At 42.7% G+C, this 19,999-nt stretch overlaps 1 protein-coding gene across 25 annotated transcripts in view; it reads right to left on the reverse strand.

Moving 5' to 3' along the window:
* Nucleotides 1-19,999, reverse strand: part of DST (dystonin) — a 489,979-nt gene that overhangs the window by 148,761 nt on the left and 321,219 nt on the right. For all 25 annotated transcript variants that reach the window (XM_060235329.1, XM_060235262.1, XM_060235226.1 and 22 more), the window contains 4 exons: nt 10,778-10,930; nt 9,513-9,746; nt 7,917-8,201; nt 6,351-6,896 (listed from right to left, as the gene is read on the reverse strand). In XM_060235329.1, coding sequence (XP_060091312.1) covers nt 6,351-6,896; nt 7,917-8,201; nt 9,513-9,746; nt 10,778-10,930 — 1,218 coding nt within the window. The remainder of the gene's footprint in view (nt 1-6,350; nt 6,897-7,916; nt 8,202-9,512; nt 9,747-10,777; nt 10,931-19,999) is intronic.

A 19,999-nucleotide genomic window follows, 5' to 3' on the forward strand; every position in this document is an offset into this window, starting at 1 on the left:
GAACCAGCGCCAGAATATTTTTATTGCTGCCAGACACATTTAACTTAAATTATGTATTTTAATTCTATTAACGGGTTTTTATGTTTAATTTTTAATTGTTAAATTTAAAGTTTTACCTATCTATGTAAATGTATGAAATGTTGTTAGCCGCCCTGAGCCGCCTAGGCGGGGAGGGCGGGATACAAATAAAATCTATTATTATTATTATTATTATTATTATTATTATTATTATTATTATTATTATTATTATTATTATTATTATTATTATTATTATGTCATGAAGTCATCATTCCAGAAAAAAAAATTCTGGCAAATCAGGGTTGATAGCAGACGACCAGTTCGGGATGGCTTGAAGCCGCCCCAAAGAGAGCCAGCTGGAAATACAGCGCCCTGGAGCTTCCAAACGGCACTCGGAAAAGGGGCGGGCTGTGGGTGTCTGGGGAACATCTGGAATGCTCATGTGTCCCTTCGTGGCCCCCCAGGTGCTCTCTGGGTACTTCCTGGCCTTCCAGACAGCCGGGGAGGCACCTTGGAGATGCCCCAGCGAAAAGGCATAACTTTCAAAGTGGTGCCTTTTCGAGTCGGCTCCTGGTAAGCCGGGGTCAGGACGGGAATGAGAGGCAGATGTGCGCATATGGACGTGCTTTTTTGGTCCACCCCCCAGGCGGCTTTAAATGCCCGTCTGCTCTCAGCCCAGCAGAGGCAAAGAAGCAACCCATACACAATATTTTTCCAGTTCTCTAAAGTGTCCAAGATCTACCATGGAACAAACAGGCAGTTGTTTCTAGATGTTAAGCTGCCTCAGGATCAAATTACACATTGCATCAAAGATCTCCTTATGTGTTTTGTATGTTAAAAAGCAGCCACAGGATTAAAGACAAGATTAGGGTTGAGGCTGCAATGGAGGGGGAGGGGGAGTACAGTTGCATCCTTTCCCCTTCCTGATGTTTCAACAATTTTATTTATTCATTCATGTTATTTATAGTCCACTTTTCTCATTCAGACTCAAGTCAGAACACCCATAAATCAATATGATCAACAAAATGGATGATATGCAATAAGATTTAGATTGCAGACATCTGAAACAAAGCATAAATATTAACATAACATCGGTTGAGGCAGCGTAAATACTTATTTCCATCTGCTTGGCCTCCCTTGCCTGCCATAATCCTATATTTTTTATCTTAATTTATTATTTCATCTCTGGACCTACTACTGTACTGATATATAGAATGCGCCCAATGGGAACCACTGCCTTTGATATATGTGTTATCTGTTTTATTGTATTTTATGACATAAGAACATAAGAGAAACTATGTTGGATCAGGCCAATGGCCCATCCAGTCCAACACTCTGTGTCACACAGTGGCCAAAAAAATTATATATATACACACACACATACATATACAAACTGCCACTGATGGACCTCTGCTCCATATTTTTAACTAACCCCCTCCTGAAGCTGGCTATGCTTGTAGCCGCCACCACCTCCTGTGTCAGTGAATTCCACGTATTAATCACCCTTTGGGAAAAGAAGTACTTCCTTTTATCCGTTTTAACCTGTCTGCTCAGCAATTTCATTGAATGCCCACGAGTTCTTGTGTTGTGAGAAAGGGAGAAAAGTACTTCTTTCTCTACTTTCTCCATCTTGAAAACCTCTATCATGTCACCCCGCAGTCGACGTTTCTTCAAGCTAGAGCATCAAGCGTTTTAACCTTTCTTCATACGGAAAGTGTTCCAACCCTTTAATCATTCTAGTTGCCCTTTTCTAGACTTTTTCCAATGCTATAATATCATTTTTGAGGTGCGGTGACCAGAATTGCACACAGTATTCCAAATGAGACCGCACCATTGATTTATACAGGGGCATTATGATACTGGCTGATTTGTTTTCAATTCCCTTCCTAATAATTCCCAGCATGGTGTTGGCCTTTTTTATTGCAATCGCACACTGTCTTGACATTTTCAGTGAGTTATCTACCATGACCCCACGATCTCTCTCTTGGTCAGTCTCTGCCAGTTCACAACCCATCAACTTGTATTTGTAGCTGGAGGCAGATATCAATGAAAGATTACATATTTTTGTCAGAAGATCCACAAGTTCACCTTGGAGTTCTTTCAGAACTCTTGGATGTATGCCATCCGGACCTGGTGACTTATTAGTTTTTAATTCGTCTATCAGTTGTAGGACCTCCTCTCTTGTCACCTCAATCTGACTCAGGTCTTTCAACACCCCTTCCAAAATAAGTGGTTCTGGAGCAGGCAAACACTTCTCGTCTTCCACAGTGAAGACAGAGGCAAAAAATGCATTCAGCTTCTTAGCCATTTCCCTATCCTCCTTCAGTAATCCTTTTACCCCTTGGTCATCCAAGGGCCCCACTGCCTCCCTGGCTGGTTTCCTGCTTCTAATATATTTGAAGAAATTTTTATTGTTGGTATTTATGTTTTTTGCAATATGCTCCTCATAGTTCCTTTTTGCCTGCCTGATCACAGTCTTGCATTTGATTTGCCATAGCCTGTGTTCCCTTTTATTAATCTCACCTGGACTAGCTTTCCACCGCTTAAGGGAGTCCTTCTTACCTTTTACAGCTTCCATTACTTTGTTTGTTAACCATGCAGGCCTTTTCTTATACCTGTTTGTGCCTTTCCTAACTTGTGGTATATATTTTATCTGAGCTTCTAGGATTGTAGTTTTAAATAGCCTCCAAGCTTCCTCAAGGGTTTTGACTGTATTTACCTTTCCTTTCTGTTTCCTCTTCACATGCCTCCTCATTTCAGAGAATTTACCCCTTTTAAAGTTAAACATGGTTGTGCTGGTCTTTTGGGGCAACTCTCTATTTATACAAATGGTGAAATCAATGTTATGGTCACAGCTCCCAAGCGGTGCGATCACTTTTACATCTTTCACCAAGTCTTGGGCATTACTTAGGACCAAATCCAGGATCGCCCCACCCCTGGTAGGTTCTGAGACCATCTGCTCCATAACACAGTCATTGAGAGCATCAAGAAACTCAGTCTCTTTCTCTCGACCAGAACACATATTGACCCAATCAATCTGCGGGTAGTTAAAATCACCTATTATGACACGGTTTTTACGTTCAGCCACTATCTTTAATCCTTCCATCATATTATAATCATCCTCTATCTTTTGATTTGGTGGGCGATAACAAACTCCCAGAGTTAAATTTCCATTTGGGCCCTCTATTTTAACCCAAAGCATTTCTAGAAGGGAATCTAATTCTCTGACCTCAGTCTTACTGGACCGTATACTCTCTCTGACATACAGAGCCACCCCACCTCCAACCCTTCCCTCCCTATCCTTCTGATATAACTTATATCCAGGAATCACCATGTTCCACTGATTCTCCTCATTCCACCAAGTTTCTGAAATTCCCACAATGTCTATGTTTTCTCCCAACACTAAACATTCCAATTCACCAATTTGACTTCGAACACTTCTAGCATTTGCATACAAACATCTATAATTTCCCAGGCAAGCTAGGCCCGCAACCTTCCTCCTGCCGCCTCAAGACTTTGGCAGACAGTCCATACAGTCCATCGGAGAGCCAGTTTGGTGTAGTGGTTAAGTGTGCGGACTCTTATCTGGGAGAACCGGGTTTGATTCCCCACTCCTCCACTTGCACCTGCTAGCATGGCCTTGGGTCAGCCATAGCTCTGGCAGAGGTTGTCCTTGAAAGGGAAGCTGCTGGGAGAGCCCTCTCCAGCCCCACCCACCTCACAGGGTGTCTGTTGTGGGGGAGGAAGGTAAAGGAGATTGTGAGCCGCTCTGAGACTCTTCGGAGTGGAGGGCGGGATATAAATTCAATATCTTCTTCTTCTACTACTTTTTGTCACCATCTCAGTGGACAACTCTGATCCATTACCCAGTAGAAAGGTAACAGCTAACCCTTCATCTCTTTGAGATGAGTCCTCCCGAATCAGAGACATTTCATCTCCTGTCGGCTATCCCCCAAGATTTAGTTTAAAAACTGCTCTGCCACCTTTTTGATTTTAAGCGCCAGCAGCCTGGTTCCATCTGGGGACAAGTGGAGACCGTCTCTTTTGTACAGCTCCCGCTTATTCCAGAAAGCATCCCAGTGCCTAACAAACTTAAACCCTTCCTCCCTACACCATCGTCTCATCCACACATTGAGACTTCTAATTTGTGCCTGTCTCTCCTGCCCTGCACGTGGAACAGGTAGCACTTCTGAGAAGGCTACCTTGGAGGTCCTGGCCTTAAGTCTCCCACCTAGCAGCCTAAATTTTTCCTCCAGGACCTCACGACTGCATTTCCCCACATCGTTGGTGCCAACATGCACCATGACCACTGGCTCCTCCCCAGCACTGTCTATCAGCTTATCTACTACATGTGTAATGTCCGCTACCTTCGCACCAGGCAGGCAAGTCACCATACGATCAGTACGCGGTTTTGCCACCCAGCTGTCTACTTGCCTAAGGATCGAATCACCAACTACCAAGACCCCTCCTCTCTCCCAGCCCAGGGATGGTTCCTTGGCACAAAAGGATTTCCGCTCACCAACTGAAGAAGAGGTCCCTTCTGAGGGCGCATTTCCCTTATCCTCAGCACAGTGCCCTGTTCCCTCATGACCCTCATGCTCCCTGGCAGCAACGGGGCTGCCACGTTCAGAGTGGGGCTCATCTAATATGTCCCCAAGAGTCTTCTCCGAGTGCCTAACTGATTGTCTCTGCTTCTCCAGGTCAGTCACCTCGGCCTCAAGGGTACGAACTCGTTCCCTGAGGACCAGGAGCTCCTTGCATCGAGCACACACCCAAGACTTCTGTCCTGTGGGCAGATAGTCATACATGTGGCACTCAGTGCAAAACACTGGAAAGCCCCCACCCCCCTGCTGGCATTCTACCTTCATGATAGCTTTTTTTAAAAAAAATGACTTTAGCCTGTAGTTTTTAATTGTTTTAACTCTTGCTGTGATCTGCCCTGAGCCTGCTTGCAGGAACGGGCAGAATACAAATTAACAAAAATAAATAAATAAATAAAACAATACAGAAATTACACATAATTATATATCCCTATGCCTTTACCAAAGCATCTGAAACAAGTCTTTACAATACAGCCCTATTACCTGTGAAAAAAACTCTTCTGAATAATTCAGTTTTGTATAGTCTGCCAAGAAATGGGAGCCTCTCCAACCTCATCGGATAGGCTGTTCCATAAGGTGGGGGCATCAACAAAGAATGTACACGCATGGGTCACTTGATTTTGCCTGATTGCAGGGTGGCACCTGCAGAAACAATGCTCAGGTGAGCAAAGCTGCTGTGGCAAAGCACAGACAAAAAGGCAGTCCTGCAGATATAAAGGACTGAGGCCATGAAGGGCTTTCTATAAAACGGATATTGCCTTGAATTGAACCCAGTAACTGGCAGAGTGACTGCAGAATGGAAGGAATATGCAACCTCTGCCTGTGTCCTAATAATCATCAAGCTATGGTGTTTGGCACCAACTGAAGTCTGAAGGGAGACCTATGTAGAGTGAATTACACTAATCTAGTGTTATTGTGGTGTGGATCCAGGAGGCCAAATCAGCTATGTCAAGGAGGGGGCCATCTTGTGACAGACTGAGTTGGAAGAAAGCTTTTTTTTTTTTGCAGCTGCATTAACTTGCATCTCCAGCAGTAGTGCTGGATCCAGTATTATCCCTAGGTTCTTAACTCAGTCAACAAGGTTCAGCTGATAGATAACAATAGATAATTGAAACTAGGCCCTCCTCAGTGTTTTAAATACAAAACACATCAGAAGCTGTGATCTCACATCTTCCTCATAACGTGAACATAAGAGAAGCCATGTTGGATCAGGCCAATGGCCCATCCAGTCCAACACTCTATGTCACACAGTGGCCAAAAAACAAACAAACCCAAGTGCCATCAGGAGGTTCACAAGTGGATCTAGAAGCCCTTCCACTTTGCCCCCCCCCACCCAAACACCAAGAATACAGAGCATCACTGCCCCAGACAGCTCCAGTAATATACTGTGGTGAACAGCCACTGATGGACCTCAGTTCCATATTTTTATCCCATTCCCTCTTGAAGCTGACTATGCTTGTAGCTGCCACCACCTCCTGTGGCAGTGAATTCCACATGTTAATCACCCTTTGGGTGAAGAAGTACTTCCTTTTATCTGTTTTAACCTGACTGCTCAGCAATTTCATTGAATGCCCACGAGTTCTGGTATCGTGAGAAAGTGGAAAAGTACTTCTTTCTCTGCTTTCTCCATAGATCCAAAACATATACTGCTCTCAATTTCATATAGTGACTTGGTGAGTTAAGAAATTTTTTTTCATATATACATTTCCACAGGCTTGCATGCTCAGTTACCTTAGAATGGAGAGATTTAAAGCGACCTGTTGCACCATCCAGCTTATTCTGTACTTCTGTGTAAGTTGATGAACCATCAATACCTTCCTTATCATATCTGAATCCTTCTCTTTTGTTACATAACTTAGCAGCATCTAGCACTCTCTGCCCAGAAATGGTGATGTATCTCAAGTCCCCTTTGTGAGAAATGACATCTTCTGAAAAACTCTTCTGCCTTTTCAGTTTGGCAATAACGCCACCAAAGTCAGATGCGCCTGTCTCCAGATTTTCAAGATCTTGTTCTGCCTGCCGAAGCCAACTTTCAAACTCACTGTAGTCTGCATCAAACTTCTCAAGCTCCTCCTGAAGAGAACGCGTTAACTTCAGTTTGTGCTCCGATTCAGCTAAAGCAGTGTCATATTGCATCTTCAGTTCCTTCATATTTCTTTGTATCTTCTCCTTCTCCTCTATGGAAAGATGATGGCCCTGCTTCTCAAGTAGGGCTTGGGCTGACTGGGTGGCTATTATGACAGCTTGCTGTTGTGAAATAATTTTCTCATGTTGATCCTGGAATAGGGGAAAGAACTGAAGTGACTACCATTGTTCCCTCTTGAACATGACAAAGTTAGGATTCAGTCATATGAAGCCAGCATATTACTTAATGATGGTTCAGAATCAATGAAAGATTAAAAATACGAAATATAGATATACCAACCAGCTCCATTTATAAGCCTTCAAAGCAAACCCACTTCATGTATCCATTCCACATTGCTTCCAACATATCGACAATAGTGTCTTCATTTTATGAGATAGCTCTGTGCATACAATAGATGTATCAAGCATGAATAAAGCTGCCCAAAATGACACAGCCAATGAGGTACTTTCATATTTATGCACACACTTCCAGATGAGGGGCTGTTACTGTTGTTTTAAACTTTTGCTGGGCCCCTGTTTCCCAGAGCTCTGACAATCTTCAGCTCAAAGCTAGTGAACCAAAAGAACTTCCTAGTTCCATTTTGGACTTATGTTAGGTAGTTAGGGATATACTTTTCAGGCATTCTGTGTGATGAGGGATGTATGGTCTCACTTCCTACTTTCTGCGCCAGAAGCTATACAAAAATCAAGGGCCTAAGGCCTCTCAGGGGAAGGGCTCATTTTGCACAAAAGAGAGTCAGCACAATGCGGTGGTTAGTGTTGGACTTGGTTCAAGAAGACACAAGTCTGAACCTCCACTCTATCATGGAAGCTCACTGGATGACTTTTGGCCGATCACACTCCCAGACTAACCTACCTACCTCACAGGGTTGCTGTTGTGAGGACAAATTTGGAGGAGGAAAGAACGATGTTGTAACTATTTGGATCTCTGCTGGGAAGAAAGGTGGGGTATAATTAAATATATAGACATTGTTGTGACAAGGAATGCAGCAACTCTGCCCCCTTGCCACACTGAATACCTCAGAGTATACAAGGTGGATGTAATGGGGCCTAGGAGGGCCGTACCTGCCTCATGTTATTTCCAAAAACAGCACAGAATCTGCAGGAGAAAAATGATAAACATTCAAAACAACTGGTGCACATGTATAGTACCTTGATTTTCTGATATTGTTTGTTGAGGTTATCTTCCTTGGGTTTTACTTGTCCATCCACTTCAGATGCATCCTGTTGCTCGACTTCAAGCAAGTTACCATTCAGTTCATCATCTTCTCCAACCAAACCCTCCACATCCCCTTCTTGGAAATGGTTGCCATTCTGCTTGATTACTGGCTGGCATTTCTTTTCTTCATGTTCACCATCCTTGTCTACATTTGACAACCAGCCCAGAAGGTTTTCTATTCTAGTTTTGCTCTCTTCCAGCTGTTCTCTGGCTGCAATCTGCACAATTAAAATCCAAGGATGAACATTTGAATGTTATTGAATATTTGCTTATTTGTGAGGGCGTTGGATGGGGTATAAATGGCAGGAATCTTTATGGGGTGTGGGATGTATTTTGGGGATTTATTGTATTTGGTTTTAACCTGCAGTGTTTAGGTTATTACTTGTAAGATGCCTTGAACCAAGAGGAAAGGCAAGGCATAAATAAGTAACTAAGTAAATAAATATTCAGACTTAAATTATCCAAAGTAGATTTTTTAAAAGTGGCCTTCTGAGGGATTATGTTAATGGAAGTACTTTTCCACTAACAGAAGAATTCATCTGCCCACAGAAGCAGTCATTCCTCCGTGAGCAGAAGAGATCCAATCAAATACATTTTGGATGGATATAATATTAGGGAGGAAATTATACCTAAAACTTAGCAGCAACATTATTCTTATTTGAAAGCAAAACTGAATGGATGACATTTCACATGGGAAGCTCTGTATACACAATGGTTTCCTACATGACACTGTCCTCTCCTATTCCCAGTCTAGGATATTTCAGAATTGTAGTTCCTTTGAGGTTTTTTGATACTTGGCTATGACTATCTAAGCACAAGTGATGAGGGATGCATTCAATATGAACTATTCCTGCATGTATTATTATCCCTATTCCTCCTTAACATTAAAACACAGAGCTTAACTACTATATGCACATATTTCAAGGAGAAATGGGACTCACAATAACTACAGTTGTACTTCATATTTCATTCACTGCTCATATATTTTGCACTTTACGACTCATGCCTGTGTCCAAAATTTTTTTATAGGAACTGGTCCTTAAATGGATTTTGCTTTGTCTTGAAGTATTCACATTTGGAATACTGAAATTCTTACAGTTGCTCACAAACCTACAAATGAAGGCAGTGAATTTCTAGTGCAAGCATTCTTTCCCCCCTAAAATATTGATGTTCCTGAATTTCTGATTATCTATGAACACCAACACAATGATGCAATGGACACACTATACTCTATGCTCAGAAAATCCATAGGGAATTATTGAGAAGCATGGACTATTGCTAGGAGCATCTCCTCTTTATGGTGAGTTATGGAACAAAATAGGGTTCCTTCCACTTGGTATGTGCAGGAATTTTAAGAATTTTTATTGTAGTTAGATTAAGGTTGATATTCCAGTGCAACTGTTGAAAATCCCTGGTGAATTTTATGACCGTGTTTTCCAAAACACATTCATGAAATTTGTCTGGGGTTGTCAACTTCTGCATGTACAATATGCCATTTCAAAATGAAACACTAATAACTGCCAAATAACCTTTTCTGTTTCCTGCTTAATGGCTGTTGTCACAGCCTTATCCAGCTCTTTTCTCGATTCTTCAGCCTTCTGGCTCAGCAGCAAACACTTTGTCTTGGCTTCATTCAGCTTCTTTTCAAGAGCAGTCTTATCTTCTTGTGACAACTTTTCCCCATTTTCTTTCAAGAATATCTCTGTATTTTTCACAATCTCTGCCAATGCCTGTGTGTTTGCTTGCATGTCTTTCTGTAACTCCTGGGGAGAGGAGGTGACAAAAGAGTAACAAAAAGTCAGAAAGAAGAGTTAGCACTTTACTTTTGACTAGTTGGAACCCCCCCCCCCCCTAAAGAAGTCAGACCAATTTCGTACTCACCTTACACCGCTCTCACATTCATCTTCTCAGCACGGCTTCCTTCCGATTTCCCACTGTCTGCCCTGGGGCTACCGCAAGGATTGGCGTTTTCACACAGCAAACAGAAACAACTAAAAACCAGTTTCTGTTTGCTGTGTGAAAATGCCAATCCTTGCTGCAGTCTCGGGACAGATAGTGGGAAATCGGAAGGAAGCCGCGCTGAGAAGACGAACGTTAGAACAGCGTGACGTGAGTGTGAAATTGGTCTCAGTATTTTCCAATATTCACCATATCAGTTTGGTGTTGGGATTTGAGTAAATATTTAGGAAATATCAGTTGGAATTTGGATAAATATTTGGGAAAGCCATACCATCCCCATAGGATATAATCGATCCGGGTATTCAGGTTTTAAAACTTGGGGGAGGGGGTTTTTTTGAGGCAGAGAAACCAATTTTGTACCATAGCTGCTGGTGCCTCCCCTCAACCCTGTCCCCCAAGTTTTAAAAAGACTAGACCAGAAGACCCAACTGGATGGACCCCCAAAGAAGGTGCCCCATCGCTTTCAATGGACAGGGGGAAGGCATTTAAAGAGACTGTGGTTCTCTTCTGAATTCACTTGCCAAGTTGTCCTAGTGCCACGGCAGCACTAAGCATTTAAATTCCTTTTCCAAGCTGGCCTGTGGTGGCAATGGCAGTGTAACTAAGCAAGTGTATTCAGGCATTTAAAGAGATCCTTTAAATACCTAAGTTCACTCACCAAGTTACACCACCTTTTCACTTGCATCACATGTTTCTAGAAATGTAGCATATCCAAAAGAATTTTGCAATGTAATCCTAATCATGTTTGCTAAGAAATACATCTTACTTGTCTGCAAATAAATGTAATTTAAGAATGCAACCTTTGTGTATTGTTGCAAATTAGGGAAGTTTTTACCTCTTGCTTGGTTTGATATTGCTGCAACTCAGACTTGCCGCTCTCAATCACAAGGGCTTCTTGGTGGCCAATGAGCCGATTTTCAGTCTGTGTAAGGAGGTCACAGATATCCTGTATCTTCTCTTTGAATTCCTGATGTTGCTCTGCCAAGTCCTAATTTATAAAATAAGAAGAAGCCTAAATAGAATGCTCACAAGCTCTCATACCAGTTCATTTTCAAAGTTTTCATCAGACACTCTTTCTGAAAGTATGCTGTAAACATGATAGCAGCTGCACACAGTTTAAAGAAGCTGAATATAGAAGATATGGATAAACCTCACAAACGATGTAAGTAAAGAGACCAGGTTTTGGATGGAATCGCTCAGCAGAAGTCTGGCCATGCATTATGCGTGTGAAAATCCAAATCACTTAACGGCTTGAAACCTGTAATAAACAGGTACAAATTCTGGAAAAAGGATGTCAAAACAAAGGTTAGTTGAAAACGAAGTGTTAGATAAGTTGGTATGTGTAAATGTCACCTGAATATAAAATGCTCCCCGCCCCCCCACTTTAAGCAATACAGCAAAGCAGACATGCAATGACATTTATTATTCATATTAACTCCCCACCCCACTCCTAGAATATGACTGCAGAAATTCTGCATTTCTGCTCCAAGCCCCCTCTTCCAAATGATCCAAAAGTTTGGAGCTCCAAAGTCATTTCCCCACCACCACAGGTTGTGAAACTGGAGTTTTCCTGTCCTGCCAAGCACTAGTTCTAACAAAACTCTCAAATCTCCTTGGCATGGTACAGCAGTCCCCAGCATGGTCTTGCCAATGGCTTTGTTACCCAAGGACAGCCTTCCTGGAGCCCACTGAGTGTTTTTAGAAAGTGTATGGGGCCTGGTGGAGCTTTTACCTAGCAGAGCTTCTGATTGGCCACTGGAGATTTGATTGTCTGAACAGATTAAAGGGAAAAGACACTGCTTTCCCCAGCAGCTGCCACCACAGCACTAGGGTCTGTGTAACTGAAGGTAAGCTATGTGTATGCAAGAAAATATTTTTAATCAGTATGTTCATTTTGAGAAGCATTCCGTTAAGCAGAGCTTCTGCCTGAAATTACCACCTTTTTTTTGCCGTCAAGTCATACCTGACTTACAGTGACCCCCGTGGGATTTTCAAGGCAAGAGATGTTCAGAGGTTGTTTGTCACTGCCTGTCTCCACATCATGAGCTTGTTATTCCTTGGTGATCTCCCTTCCAAATACTAACTAGGGTTGATCATGCTTAGCAACTGAGATCTGATGAGATCAGGCTAGCCTGGGCTATCCAGGTCAGGTTAAGTGTTATTATTAGGGTTATCCATAACCTCACTTCATGACATTTGGTGATTGCCTCCACCCCCTGCACTAGCCATTTTTGGGTTGCACTACCACCCTGTGTCAGAATTTCAAATGTGCCTGCAATGCAGGTTCAGAAAAGCTGTGACTCCATGGTGTAATAATTTCCCAACAGTAGGAGATATACAGTGCAATTCTAAACAGAGTTGCATTCCATTTAAGTCAGTGGGCTTAAATAGGTATTTCGGATGGTACTAACAGTGTCTGAGAAAACCTTTAGATGTTAAACAAGGCAGGATCAACAGCCCTGTCCTCCATCTTGAGTTATGTAAGGATTTTCCCAAGCTACGGTAGTACCAGAAGTTGAAGCTACCCTAGCACAAGGAGTGCAGTTGAATCCCAAATATTGGATAAAAAAATATGATGAAAAATCCCCTTGAAGAAACTGGCCCTAACTTTAGCCACTATGGTTGCAATTTTATGTGCAAAAAATAGCATACTCTTATCTGCTGTTGGGTAATGTTTTACCATTTCTCAATATTATATAAAAACAAAATTGCCCTTAAAAGCACACACATGGTACTTATAAGTGATTCTTTGCATGCAGAGAATTCTCTAGAATTCTCAAGGATAGGTTTTCCATTTCAGATGCCCTATAATTTCTCCATCTAGAAATGTATTTTGTGGTCTTATGACAGGATGATGTTAATACAACCACACAGAGAAGCAAACCTTCTGGTCAACAAGAACTTGTGCAGTCTGTATTAGAGTTTCTAAATGGTCTGCTTGAGATTTTATTGTTTTTCGCATTTCCTGGAAACGCTTCTGTGTAGCATTTAAGAGTCTCAGTAGTTGCTTGCTCTGGTTCGGGGAAAGATCTTGGGCATGTTCAGAAATGAAGAACTGAACATCAAGTGCTGTGGATTCAAGGTCCATTTTTCTAGATCCAAGTTCTTTTTCTATTTCCTGCAAATTAAGCAATGATAATAATAGTAATAATAATAATAATAATATTTTATTTTTATATCCCGCCCTCCCCGCCAGGCGGGCTCAGGGCGGCTAACAGACATGGGAGTCCCATGATTCACATTAAACAGTATAACAGACATGGGAGTCCCATGATTCACATAAAACATAACAGTAAATATCAATTACAAATAAATTAATTAAAATAGATAAAACATATAAAAATAGGTGCTAAAATGATGTAATCCTGATGTACATAAGATGGCTAAGCGTCTGTTCGTTAGTTAATCAGGTTGTGTCTCAAATGCCAACTGAAAAAGAAATGTTTTGCAAGCCCTGCGGAATTGGTTCAGGTCCCGCAGGGCTCGCACCATCTCTGGAAGGTCGTTCCACCAACGGGGGGCTATCACCGAGAAGGCCTGCTCCCTAGTGGCCTTCAACCTAGCTTCTCTTGGCCCAGGGATTGTTAATAAATTCTGGGAACCAGACCTCAGTGCTCTCCGGGGTACATATGGGGAGAGGCGGTCCTTTAGGTAGGCAGGTCCTCGACCACATAGGGCTTTAAAGGTAATAACCAGCACCTTATAGCGAACACGGTAGACAACCGGCAGCCAATGCAGATTGTGCAGCCCAGGCCGTGCAGGCTCCCACCGTGGTAGTCCCTCCAACAGCCTGGCCGCCGCGTTCTGGACTACCTGGAGTCTCCGTGTTCGGTACAAGGGCAGCCCCATGTAGAGGGCATTGCAGTAGTCTAACCTCGAAGTGACCGTTGCGTGGATCACAGTTGCTAGGTCGACGCGCTCCAGGAAGGGAGCCAACTGCCTCGCCCTCTTAAGATGGAAGAAGGCGGATCTAGCAGTGGCGGCTACCTGGGCCTCCATTGATAGGGAGGACTCCAGTAGCACTCCCAAGCTCTTGACTTTGCGCACCGGTACCAGTGGCGCACCGTCAAAGGCCGGTAAAGTAGTCTCCCCTCCCGGTCCGTCGCGGCCCACGCAAAGGACCTCGGTCTTCGCCGGATTCAACTTCAGCCCGCTCAGCCTGAGCCAGTCAGCCACGGCTTGTAGTGCCCGGTCCAAATTTGCTGGGACATCACCAGCCCGGTCGCCCATCAATAGATAGAGCTGGGTGTCATCTGCATATTGATGGCAGCCCAGCCCATACCTCCGTGCAATCTGGGCAAGGGGGCGCATAAAGATGTTAAACAGCATCGGGGAGAGGACTGCTCCCTGAGGCACTCCACAATGAAGTGGGTACCTCTGAGACAGTTCCTCCCCAATTGCCACCCTTTGTCCCCGACCCTCAAGAAAGGAGGAGAGCCACTGTAAGGCTAGCCCCCGAATTCCTGCGTCGGCGAGGCGGCGGGTCAGCAGCCGGTGGTCGACCATATCGAACGCCGCCGATAGGTCTAACAACAGCAATACTGCCGAGCCGCCTCGATCCAGTTGTCGTCGGAGGTCATCCATGAGGGCGACCAGGACTGTTTCTGTCCCATGGCCCGGGCGGAAGCCGGACTGGCATGGGTCTAGGACGGAAGCGTCCTCCAAAAATTCCTGTAACTGCACCGCCACGGCCCTCTCAATAATTTTGCCTAAAAAGGGCAAGTTTGAGACCAGCCGGTAGTGTGCCAATTCGGCCGGGTCTGATGACGGTTTTTTCAGGAGAGGGCGGACCAATGCCTCTTTCAGGGGTGTTGGAAAAACACCTTCTGAAAGGGATCGATTTATAATATCCCGCATAGGATATCTTAGTTCCTCCTGGCAGGCCTTAATTAGCCAGGAGGGGCAAGGGTCCAGATCGCAAGTCGTGGAACGTGCAGTGGCAAGAATTCTGTCGACTTCCTCCAAGCTGAGCGGGTCGAAGCGATCCAGGGTTGAATCAGAAGACACGCATTGGGCTTCGAGTCCACTTACTGCCTCCAAATTGGCGGGGCAGTCCTGGCGGAGCGATTGGACCTTATCCGCAAAGAATTTCGCAAAAGCCTCGCAGCCAATTTCCAATTCCTTAGTTTTAGAATTGCCTTGAGGCAATGTAGTCAAATTCCGAATTATTCTAAATAATTGGGCTGGGCGCGAATTTGCAGATGCAATCCTAGCCGCAAAGTATGTTTTCTTTGCGGCCTTGATTGCCATCTCATAGGACTTCATAAACTTCCTATAAGATGTTCTAGTCGCCTCGTCACGAGTGCGTCGCCATTGCCTCTCTAGCCGTCTAAGGCCTTGTTTCAGCTGGCGTAATTCCGGGGTATACCACGGAGCCAGTTTAGTCCGAGGTCGCAGAGGGCGCCGAGGTGCGATCTCCTCGATGGCCCTAGAGAGCCGGCTATTCCAGGTCTCAATCAGGTCATCAAGGGAGTCGCCAGAGGGCCAGGAGTCCCGCAGGGCCATCTGGAACCGTTCCGGGTCCATTTGGCTCCGCGGGCGAGCCATAATCGGCTCCTCGCCTAAACAGGTTCGGGGGGGCCTGTTAACACTGAAAAAGAAAGCTAAAGAGACTATGGTTACAATCACACACACTAAATAATGTACTTTCTATCTACTTTCAATCCAGTTGGAAAGAGCATAGAAAGTGGATTGAAAGTGCATTATTTAGTGTGTGTGACTACAACCTATGAGTAACAATCAGGAAAAGTTACTTTTCAAAATTCAAGGGATTTTGTGTTCAGCAGTTTATGTTTCCAAACATTTGTTTCAATTCAGGTGAGAAAAGGATTTGGGATATGAAATCTCCGAGGAAAAATGGAAATATATTTTCACTTATAGGTTAACCTTTTTTAATCTCCCCTGGGTAAAGAAGGAATTTGATAAAAATGCTGTATCAATGGCATTTGTCACCACACAAAATAGCCAAAATTTACAGAAGTGTGCATGATACATGGTGGTACTCTAAATTATATAATGCAGATTATTTGCATATGTGATGGACATATTGTAGAGCAAAAATTTACTCGTCTTCTGTTGCAGAATCTTTATTGGTATAGATTTCCCTTTCTCAGTCAAGGTTATTTTATTAAGTTAAACTGCTATGTTCCCAAATGATAAACGGAATATAATTTCACATATGCTAATAGCTGCTAGAATAATCTTTGCGTGCCAGTGGAAAACAGTTGATGAGTAGATTTTGAAATGTAAGACAACTTTTCTCTTAATCAAACTGACAACTCTAAAGAGGGGTTATGATTTGTCTCAATTTAGAAATCCTTTCTTGCAAAAACCCTATAATGTAAATTGATATGTTTGTGTAGTAAGAATAATTAAAGCCAATAAAGTCTTTTGCAAAAAAACAAAAAGGCATTACAAAGACTGAAAGTAAAGAAAATTAGTATTATAAAAATATAATTTGCCTGAAGTTCACATACACTTTATTTTTAAAGAAAGGTGGGCACTGTTATTCTAAATATACTGGAATCTGACCTAAAGAAAATGATGCCCAGCATAGACACGCAGCATATCTAAACTTCAAGGTGCTGCTGTATGTGTTTTCATAACAAAAAAAAGCAAAGCTCACAGCTGTGATTACTGACAAATTGATTATATTATACATTCAGAAATATAAACAGAAGATCCCTTAGTATTCACAAAGTGTGGCACACACAAAAAGTTCCTATTACCCCAGACTCGTCGATGGTCCACATTAGGCAGCAAAACAATCTTCATTCAGTCAAAGTCCGCTACGCGTTTGTAAATTTCTGCTCAGGACATCGTCCTCTTCCACGGCACTAAATTTGCAGCATAGCTGCTGGTGCCTCTATTACTCCCTCCAAAGTTTAAAAAAGATTGGACCACAGGGTCCAATTCTACGGGCCCCCCAAGAAAGTGCCCCATCCTCCACTGATTTCAATGGAGGGGAGAAGTATTTAAATGGATTACGATCTCTTTAAATGCCTTCTCCAAGACATGTAACTCCATGGCTTGGAGAACTCCAAAGGCATTTAAAGGGACTGCAAGTCAGTTTGGTGTAGTGGTTAAGTGTGCGGACTCTTATCTGGGAGAACCGGGTTTGATTCCCCACTCCTCCACTTGCACCTGGTGGAATGGCCTTGGGTTTGCCATAGCTCTGGCAGAGGTTATCCATGAAAGGGCAGCTGCTGTGAGAGCCCTCTCAGCCCCACCCACCTCACAGGGTATCTGTGGTGGGGGACGAAGATAAAGGAGATTATAAACCACTCTGATTCAGGGAGAAGGGCGGGGTATAAATCTGCAATTCTTCTTCTTCTTAAACACTTTCAGAGATGACTTGCCACAGAGTCACACAGCTTGGAGAAGGCATTTAAAGGGACCATGATCCCTTTAAACGCCCTTTAAGCTGATCTATCTGGCACTCCTGAAAATCCCAAATATTTTCAGGGCTTAGCCATTTCAGATAAATTAACGATATACGAATATATATATATATATATATATATATATATATATATATATATATATATATATATATATATATATATATATATATATATATATATATATATATATATATATATATATATGGGGTATTTTTTTCACCCCCGCAAAGAGTCAGGCTCGACTGTGCGAATGAACAACAACACACACACCCCCTGCACTCTCTTAATATTGGCTTCAATAATGTCAGTCAGTATGGGAGTCCCAGTGAGCAAGGCAGACTATAAATAATGTAAATAAAATAAAATAACTAAATGTGATCAGCTGAGATAATCAACCTGAACACGATCCATCGGCACTCTGATTCAGAGCAGAAGTCTCCTATAAAAAAATATCTGGAAGTATACACTAACAGGCACCAATCAGTGGTACTTGCCTTTAGTAAATGAAACCTTTGCTTCATTTCTTCCAAATCACATTCATCCATCCTGAGATTATTCACAGTTTCACTCTTTTCCATGATCCAGTCTGCAGATTCCTGAAGCCTAACTAGGTGTTTCTGATGCAACACTGCCAGATTATCCTAAAAAAAGTTCAAAAGCAGATTTTTCCCCACATATCCAGAAGACTGAAAACCAGATCAATATGAAATCAAAGTATTTCCATTAGAGGACAGCAAAGCAGAGACAGTTTTACAAATAAAAGCATCAGACCACTTCTTTTAAAATCGTTCCATACAGAAAGAGCAAAAGGGTTCATACATCTTTAGTAGTACAGTTCCATAACACAAGAGCAAATTCCTTCTGTTTTCAATGCTCACAATGATGGAATTCCCTTTATTTAGAGGCTTGCTAAACACCAAGTCTAAGGGCATATTCTAATTATGCACATCACCTGACATCTTATTATTTAATAACCTATCACTGGAGGATGCATTGCCAAACACTTGTATTTGTGAAATAAAATCACCCTCTTTCTGGTTCTTGGTCTACAATAGCTGATCAAACATGCAAGCTATTACTTTTGGTTGCTGTACTGTACTGGTGCTCAGCATTTGGAACATGATGGTCTGAAAAAGCAAGACGCAGACCATGAACGTACCATTTCAGCATCTACTGCAAAGACTATTTGCTTCGCACGCTTTGAAGACATGTCACAGACCACAAAGAAATCCTTTTCCAAATGTTCATATCGTATCCTTAAATCTGCAAGCTGGTCACTGGGAACATCTCTATGCTGAAGTTTTCCAAACTCTTCTGCCACCTCCATATCTTTCTTCAAAATAACAGAAAAGCCAGCCAATCTTGTTTCAAATGACTTCATGAAAAAAATAAGGTAATGTGTAAAATTAGTTGCAATGTGTTTAAAACTTGTTTCACAAGACATTGCTATTGACACTTCACAGAGCAGCAATGAATTATGGTCTGGTATCAAATCACAATGCATCTAGGAAGGTCATAAATAATGAGTTACTATGATCAAGTTATTCTTACCCAGCTTAACATGCATTACAGGGCAGTTGTAAGACTGACATGAGTTCCTTGGAAGAACAAGAGGCGTGTATATGTATCACACAAACCCACACTGGTACCATTTTCGCACACAGCTAACCTCGCAGTCACAATCCTGTTCCCTCTGCAGCGTCCGGTCGGATTTCGCAACATCTGCGCCGGAGTTACAGGAAGTGCTGCGGCTTTTGCGTAGCAAATGTAAACCGCTAAAACCCAATTTACGTTTGCTACGCAGAAGCTGCGGCACTTCCTGTAACTCCGGCACAGATGGTGGGAAATCCGAACGGACACTGCGGAGGGAACAGGATTGTGACTGCGAGGTAAGCTGTGTGCGACAACGGTATGAGTGTTTCATATGGCTCAGATTCTCATAATACTTCACTTTCTTTCATCCTCCCTAATTCCCAATGTTCCATTGCCCATTTTCAATACTGTTCAGCATTTTCCTCCTACATCTCAGTCTAGGGATACTCAGATATATTTTACCTTGGCATACTGTTGCCATAGCCTGTTCAGGAATGGGTTATACTGCTGCCATAGCCTTTTCAGGAAAGGGCTATACATTTCACTGCATGCAGGGATTCACAGGTAATACACAGCTTGTGGTAGAGTAACATGTAACCCAGGATTCAGTCCAAACATGCACGTGAGATAATAGGGGAGGGGGGAATACAGGCAGGTCTCTATTCTCCCCATAGTGCATGCACCTCCTTAGCTTCCACTGACTTTGCTGAAGTATTCAGAAACAAAGCATTCTCTCATTCTGCCCACTGATATATTAAAAAGAAAGGTACACAGATAACTCACCTCTAACTGTTCGAGTTGAACTTTTAGGGTTTCCAGATCATTAGTTATGGGCTGCAAATCATCTAAGAAGAATTTCATATCTTGAACAACTATTGCATGTCTTTTCAGCTTTTCTGTGTGCTGAGAACACAGTTGAATACCACTGTATATCTGAAAACATTACGAGCAACAAACCTTTTTCAGTACACCATCTTCAACTAAGCAGCAGAGAAGTATCAAATGCGTTTATATTACTACTTGTTTTTTTTAAAGGTTGCTATTTTAAAGTACGCCTGGAG

The sequence above is a fragment of the Heteronotia binoei genome, chromosome 1 (assembly GCF_032191835.1).
Source record: "Heteronotia binoei isolate CCM8104 ecotype False Entrance Well chromosome 1, APGP_CSIRO_Hbin_v1, whole genome shotgun sequence".
NCBI classification, from domain to species: domain Eukaryota; kingdom Metazoa; phylum Chordata; class Lepidosauria; order Squamata; family Gekkonidae; genus Heteronotia; species Heteronotia binoei.